This window comes from Anopheles coluzzii, chromosome X (genome assembly GCF_943734685.1).
Source record: "Anopheles coluzzii chromosome X, AcolN3, whole genome shotgun sequence".
Lineage (NCBI taxonomy): Eukaryota > Metazoa > Arthropoda > Insecta > Diptera > Culicidae > Anopheles > Anopheles coluzzii.
Window position 1 is genome coordinate 3,618,303 of NC_064669.1, and position 8,013 is coordinate 3,626,315.

The following is an 8,013-nucleotide window of genomic DNA, read 5'->3' on the forward strand; positions in this document are numbered from 1 at the left end:
CTTGATGAATTCAATTTTTTGCTCTATTTTGGTGTGATTTTTTCAGTCCAATTGGTAATGAATAAAACAAAATGCGTTACAATTTTTTTCATATTCAACCAGTTTTATTATTTCATACAAAAGATTACAATGTTTGTTTTTCAGCAAACAACACTTATAAACGCCATTTCTCGACTGAATTTCTAAATTGGTGTTCAAGAAACTGCCGACGTCTTCTTCAGCTAAGATTCTATTAAATCAACACATTGTAGGGGTTTTAAACTTTCGAAAAGCACAAAACGAAATTAATCTTAAATTAAATAGAGTGGAGCGCCGTTCATCCGGCTACCTTTTATCCGGTTGTCCTTTTATCCGTGTTGTTGAAAAATGACAGTTCAATACATGGATGACATTGTGTGCTGAGGAGGATGTTTGAAATAACGGTTACCAGAGCATTTTGTCATAACAAAATACGCTATAATTAACGGCACATTTCAAATATTCTCATCGGAAAAAAACATGAAGTTTATAAAACTGGCTAGGTTTTACCAAAAAATAATATTAATTTCAAAAACAAACCAGGTTTTTGAGTAAAATAAATACTTTGACTGATTATCCGTGTTATTCGACTATCCGTGCGAGGTCGAGTCCAAGGATAATGTATTTAGAAGGTTGATTTTTATCGCTTTTGCTGGGCGACATTGTGGGGGACATCTGTCACTCTCTGCGTACAAATTGCAATACCCCGCACCAGCCCTCCCCGATTTTTATACCGGAGCCCCCGGAAGAGAAATGTCAAGTCGAGAAATGTCATTTTGCTCTGAACAACTTCACCTTTTCATTTATAACACCTTGGTCGAGTCCCGAAGAGCCTGGATAATCGGCGCTCCACTGTATTGTATTACAGTGAGAACTGCTTGAATGAGTAGATTCACTGACGGCTGGCTGGCTGGCTTTCATGTGAAAGTAACTACAGTAGAAAGTCGAGTATCCGAACAGCTCGGGACCGGGCGGATGCCGGTTAATCGATTTGCACGGATAATGGTCCAACAAATGTCAAATTCATATCAAAATTATTAAATTCACTGGTTATAGTAAGAATTCACCTAAAACCAATCGATTATAATCACTAATAGAATATGTTTTGAATCAATAACAATAGATTTAACAATTATCTTTATCAAAAATGAATTTAAAAACATATAACTAGACACTAGATAGCTGCATAAAAAATGTTTTTGCTAATCCGATCATCTCAGAAAATGTTCGCCACGATAGACCAACTGTCAAATTCATGCGCACGGTTAAGCCGCCCACCGGTTAATCCATCCCCGGATGATCGACGTTCTACTGTATAGTAATTCCCCGCATAACGAGCTTGATCCGTTCCGTTGTGACTCATTATGCGATTATAAAAAGTTAAATACAGTGGAGCGCCGTTTATCCGGGCTTCTCGGGACTTGGCTTCGCCCGGATAAGCGAATAACACGGATAATGAGTCAAATCATATTTTTTATTACCAATTCCTGGTAATTTTTTGGAAATTTTTGTTATTTTTAATAAAAATAACCCAGTTTTTATTAGCTTCATGTTTTTCGAAAGAGAATTTTCAAAATTTCCCATGAATTATAGTGTTTTTTGTTATAACAATGTGCTCTTATAACCACTTTTTCAAATATCCTTCTCATAACCCAATGTCCCTTTTGTATTGAACTGTCATTTCTCAACAGCACGGATAAACGGAAAGCCGGATAAAAGGTACCCGGATAAACGGCGCTCCACTGTACTAGCAATTGTAGGGTAGATCATGCGTTGGTTCAATCTTAGTATCGAAACGCAAAGAAAAAAAAACTCCTCAATATACCATACACTTGTGCACAATTATATAGCACTTCTCTTTACATCGGCACTGCTCGATATAAACCGATCGTGATCTAAATTTCAGGTCAGCTCCGGAAAAACGTATCCTGAACACATATGATATTGCTTGTAATACGTAATTTTACTCGTTAAGAGTGGTATTTATTGAATCTTAATGCTTGCTTGTATGCGAACAACTTGTTACAAGGAGTGCTGGCTGTAGATGCTTAAAAAAAGGTTCCATTTTGCGGATTCGAGCTAGCTCACAAACTGCTCTCCTTTGTGGGCGCTGCACAGTGGGAAACGTGATTTGTTTACACTTGTCCTTATGTGACCGGAACATTTGTTTTTATTTACAACCTACAAAATGATATATCAATGGACTAAATAACAGCCAACAATGTATGGTGCGTTTTATTTTTCTCCGAAAAGCATAAGCCAAAACACCTAAAAACGATGGAAAGCAAACAAAACCACGCAGAGCAGAATGTTTCCAGTTGCAAAGGTTTCTAACAGCTGGCTGGAAGTTGTGTACAATCTTAGTTAAATGGCGGACGAGTTCCCGCTTACAAAAACGATAAAACATCCAGTTGGGATGGCCGCTCAATGGTAAAATCATGCTGCTCACGGTGGCACCAGTGAAACCCGTGTCAAGTACAGCGTCGGTAGTGATCTTCTAGTTGCGAGAGTTTGTTTGCTGATGATAAACTGTTTAAGGTACGTAGCACATCGCTTACCGTAGCAACAATGACTGATTTGCCTATTTGTTTTAGTACTGCAGGGGAAAATGCCACAAAACAGCAGGGACTAGCATAAGCCCAGAGCAGCTTCATTCTACAGGGAGTCGTAAGCTGACTGTCCTGCTCGTACCGAGAATTGAGCCAGAGTAGGAGCGAGCATCTTTCACTCACTCCTGCTGCAAGTGTGCAACGCTGAAATGCTCCACTGAAATTCATTTTACTACCGTTTTGTGCTTTAAATCTGCCCGTTCTGTGCCGACTAGTGATTCCATTTGCGTCGGATTTAACGCAATCTTTCGGTCGATCCCAAGAGCTTTATGCTTCTGAAACGCCTGGTTGAGTTACCCAATGTGATAGTTTTCCCTCCTGGCCGACCAGGTCACTACACACGTAATATCGAAACGAATGTAACATGTGTTACAACCTGCTGGAATGCGTTATAACATCTCGTTAGCGTTAGCTTTTGTTACCACTGGCATCATCGAAACTTCTAGAAACGTTTGACGTTTAGCGGTGCAGGGAGCAAACCCTTCAAAGCCCTTCTTGTCATTCCCATTTAGCAAACTGGCTATCCAAGACGACGGTGACTAGTGAGAAAAGAATTAGAATTAGAAGCAAATCGTGACTATTGGAGTGACGTGGCAATTTTGTGTGGAGCGAATAGCGAGAGCATCGTAGATCCTTCGCATTGCGGCTCAGGAATTTGTAAATCGGCTTACGCAAATCCACTAAACTGCGCCATTTGCACAGACGCAATCGGTTTTTGTGAGGTCCCTGTTTTTGCGGCGTCCATTTGCTGCTGCACAAGTGCTTACAGAAAGGGGGTTGATTTTGCACACCTCGGGCGCCATTTGTATTTTTTCATCTGCACGACACGTCAGCGGGAGCACGCCTAGCCGTGTGAAAACGAAGAGAACTTTGCAAGGGAAAACGCTTCCGAATCGCGCTGCCAAAGCGAAAAGCAGACCAAAAACCGAGTGGCTTGGTCCGAAGCGCGCTACCATTTGTGCGAGTCGCAGTTTCTGTGTCGAAAGCATGGCTGACAACTCCCAGCGCGCTGGCCAGCAGGGGCTGCTGGTAGACGGGAAGGACAATCGGAAGGCGGCCGAGCTTTGCGTGGAAGGGAACGCAATGCATTACAATAACGTGAAGCGCTACATGGATGCGGTGAAGCTGTACAACAGGAGCATCGCGTACTCGACCAAAGGCTCGCCGCAGCGGGCGCAGGCGTACTGGGAGCGGTCGAAAGTGTGCGTGAAGCTGAACCAGTACGCCGACTGTCAGCAGAACCTCCGGCTGGCGCGCGACAGCGACGGCCCGGGGCTGCTGCGGCGAAAGCTGGACGAGTCGGAACGGTGCGCCCGGAGCATGCTGCTAAGCGCTACCGACGACGCGACGCCCGGTTCGAGCCGGCACGGGGCGGCCCCGCTCAAGCTGAGCTTCCCCGCCTACGAGAATGCGCCGCGCGTCGCCAACTGTCTGGAGATGCGGCGGAGCCCCCAGTACGGCCGGTACCTGCAGACCAACAAGGCCCTGAAGGTGGGCGACGTGGTGATGATCGACGAACCGTACGTGTCCGTGCTGGAGCCCGAGTTCTGCTACGCCCGGTGCGACCATTGCCAGCGCCCAGCGCCCTTCACGCTGATCCCGTGCGAGCGTTGCACCAAGGCGATGTACTGCTCCAAGAACTGCCTGAGAAGAGCCCGCACCGAGTACCATGAGTTCGAGTGTGCGCTGGTGCACCATCTGACCGAAACGACCCGCGACCCGGTCGTGCTGCTCGCCTGGCGTGCCGTAACCCGGGCGATCAGTACCTACAGGTACAACCTGCGCCACTTGAAGCAGCGCAGAAACTACCTCTCCCGGACCGAGGTGAATCCGTTGATGCTGAACTGGGTGGACGGGCAGAAAATCGCGTTCAGCGCGGTGTACATCCTGGCGTCGCTCCCCCGGGCCCCGAACGATCCGGTGGAGGCGCGCATCGCCCAGATCTCGCGGGAAATGCACTGCCATCTGGTGAGCGAAAACGGGCAGACCGCAAACGACGACTCGGGCAGCGTGCCGTACCCGTGGGTGGGCGAGATGTGCTACCGCTTCCTGAAGGTGATGCAGTGTAACGCACGCCCGGCGCAGCTGACGCGGCGCGACGAGCCCGAGGGCCAGTACCGGGCGGTGCCGTTCGCGCTGCGCTGCCACCCGCTGATCAGCCTGCTGAACCACTCCTGCGCCCCGAACGTGAAGTGCTTCGATTTGCGCGACGGCCGCTGTTCCGCGGTCGTGATCCAGCCGATCGCTGCCGGGGGCCAGCTGTTCACCAACTATGGGTAAGAATGTTCTCTCTCCCCCCCCCCCCCCTCCGGCCCCATTGGACACATTCACACCGTGCCGTACTAATTTCGCCTTTTCTGTGCAGGTACGATTACTTGCAGACCGGTCGGGACGAGCGCCGGGAGGGTCTGCAGCGCGTTTTCGGCTTCACCTGCAACTGCGACGCGTGCGAGAACAACTATCCGACGGCCGAGCCGTTCCGTTCGGGGCTCATGGATATAATCCTGCACACCCGGGACATGAAGACAGCCTTCCGCAATATGGCCAAGCTGCTGGCCGAGGTGAACGAAGGCGTCGGCGATGGCAGGATGTGCCACCAGCAGTTGGCCAAGCTGGAGCGTTACTTTCAGCTGCTGTACTGCGAAGTTGTGAATTGAATCATTGAACTATTGGATATTGTTGGACGCGGGAAGGAGAACATTCATTGAACTTATTTCTAGCTTAAACACGCGGCAGGAGGCGATGGCGAGGGCTGCCTGCACGGTGCCTTACGATGCGAAGATTCGAGGATAGCGATGCATCGCTAAATTTGTTGTTAACGGCAACTCAATTGCTCAACTGACACCCAATTGCTCAACTTACCTAATTGTAATCGAACTGAATACACTGAACTTTTAGCTAATGCTGTCACGCCATGTAACGAGGGTAGTTGAATAAAATTGGTCCCGTACTTTCGACGACCATCTTCATCTTTTCAATTTGCAATTTTTTATTTGCCTCACAATCTCTTGAGATGTTATCTGCAGCACGTTGTGGGAATTAAAAAAAAAACGGTTGACGAATTGTATAAACGTCGCGCAATTAATTTAAAAAAAATCCTATTAGAAAAAAAAGACACAACACAATTCCGTTTTTAATAAGATTATAACAACCGAAAGGAAATGGAAATGGTGCTAATTCTCTTATTTGGATGTTGGACACTGTGCACAGGTCAATACTATATGACATACTACTGCCAGGTTTGTGTGTGTCGATTTATTTCTTTAGTATCACGGTATTGCGCCGCAGTCTTAGCACTTCATCTGGCTTCTCAAATACAGCGCTGTAAATTACGAGAGTGCTTTTAAAACAAATAGCCAAAGGGGTTTTTTTTCTTTTCGCGCTGCTGCCCAAGTGTCTGGTGCCATCGAGTCTGCCCCATTGTGCCCCGTGCCGTGCCGTAAGCCACTTACTTCGCCTTGCCGTTCATGTGCACGGGGGAAAATTGGAAAGCCCACCCGCACACCCTACCACTACTTCACGAGCTTTTCCTCTGGAGACTGGATTCGCAGTGGTATTGAGTGTTACACTTGAACGGTTTGTCAAGAAACGTGTGGCGTGTCCTTATTTTGCGCTCCCCATGGCAAAGAGGATCATTTCGATGAACCATTCTCCTTCCCCGGGACTTTCCTTCAAAGCGCAGAAGAGGAAGAAGAGAAAAAACACACACACACACACACATGCATTGGTTATGACGCTTTGAAATAATAGTTATTGTTGTTTTCCTTTCTTTATTTTAGGTTGCCCTCGCCAAGTGTAAAGGTGTGATTGAATTGTGGTTCTTTCCTGCGAGTTAAAACACTCCCACACACGCTCACCAGTCCATGCGTCCTGAAGAGGACGAACGAAAGATGTCAAGAGCGTGGTGCTGCTGCTGCTGTTGAAGCACACGAATAGGAAGCACCTCACTCGATATCCCCTTGTGGTTCGGCGAGTTGAAGAATCACTCGACAGCGGTTGATACGATCGGTGAACTGCTCGCGGGTGAATCACCTCTGTACCAGCTTTTGCTTGGAGTGTGGAGTGTTGTTTTTTTTTTTTACTTCTTGTTACCATTTTTGCAAAGCGTGCAAAAAAAAAAAAACAACCCGCTACTGTTGGCACATCAATGCGGTAAGCCCATCGACGTGCGTTTTTCGTCGTTTTGCTCGCGCAAAGTTGGTAGCGGCATGTTTAGTTTAGCTCGGTAAGGTACAGGATTTATCTACATCACGTGCCGATATTCGTAATGATGGCACAACATCAAGGTTTAGGTTGGGAGTAGAAGCAAACCGGGGCGTTTGCTTGTTTTGAACATTGTTTTTTACGATATTAATTTAGTTTCTAGCGAAACTTACAAACTGCAAAGAACTTTCTAGCTAGGTAATAGAGCGTTATGGTTAAACGTCAAGATGTCGATAATTATTTTAATTCATTTTGTACAGTAGCGTATGTGAGAAACAGCTTTTATCCAAGAAATTAGCATGCTAACGTTATACCGAACCATCCGGAAACGGGTTTAGTTGAGAGTAGAAATAGTTCAAAAAGCATTTACCTACTTTTGACCGATGCATATATTGAGCGTCCATACATTTAAAAAATTGCAATGTGTTCAAAGCATAGCGCAAAGTGATTCTTCTTAAAGTGACTTCCGCAAGCACTAAAATACCCAAGTAGCGTCAGGTAGTGGCAATAATTCCGACTATCAACCTGCAACTAGCCTAATTGGAATGAAAGTTATTCAAATCACACTTAGATACAAAATAACGTACAATACATACGTACATCGTAATTATGCAGATGTTTTCCTAACGTGATTGAAAAGTGATGGCCACCAGCCCAACACGGGCTGGATGATTGTGCTTCCAAATGGTTATTCAGACAAATTTGCCATTGAACTTAAATTCCTCGGTAGGTTTTATTTATTTATTTATATCTTAATTGTTTGCCTCAATGGGCTTTGCAATATTTACTTAAAACTTGGCAAGGAGGATAGGGAGGGATAGAAAAGATGAGTGTTGCGAATAGATTAGGAAGAATCCAATAGGAGAGCACGAAAGCGGGATAGAGGAAGGTAAAAGTCCAACAGATTGCAGTACTTGTTGAAGGACGCACACGCAACGGGTCGTATCCTAGGCAAAAGCACACGAGGGATTCAAATGGGAGGTCAATGCATTCAATCAATTTATTTATTTATTTAATTCGGACTGCGATACGAGGCTGTGTGGTACCTGGCGGAGTCATATTAGCTTTGTTTACGGGAAAGTTGATGTGCTTCTCGAACGAGAGCTCGCAGTCTAACCATACTCTTAGATCCTTCACTCTATTTAAAGTTGCTCCATCGAAATTACAAATAAATAGTACTTTA

At 45.8% G+C, this 8,013-nt stretch overlaps 1 protein-coding gene across 1 annotated transcript; it reads left to right on the forward strand.

The window, feature by feature from the left end:
• Nucleotides 1-2,922: 2,922 nt before the first annotated feature.
• Nucleotides 2,923-5,605, forward strand: LOC120959782 (SET and MYND domain-containing protein 4-like). The gene is made up of 2 exons (XM_040383426.2): nucleotides 2,923-4,903; nucleotides 4,993-5,605. Exons 1-2 carry the CDS (start codon nucleotides 3,615-3,617, stop codon nucleotides 5,282-5,284), a joined length of 1,581 nt encoding a protein of 526 aa, XP_040239360.2. The 5' UTR covers nucleotides 2,923-3,614; the 3' UTR covers nucleotides 5,285-5,605.
• Nucleotides 5,606-8,013: the final 2,408 nt, after the last annotated feature.

Excerpts from the sequence above, each read along its gene's own strand:
- LOC120959782 (XM_040383426.2), top strand. The coding sequence starts at position 3,615 with ATGGCTGACAACTCCCAGCGCGCTGGCCAGCAGGGGCTGCTGGTAGAC. Across the intron at positions 4,904-4,992 it reads CAGCTGTTCACCAACTATGG|GTACGATTACTTGCAGACCG; the intron begins GTAAGAATGTTC and ends TTTTCTGTGCAG.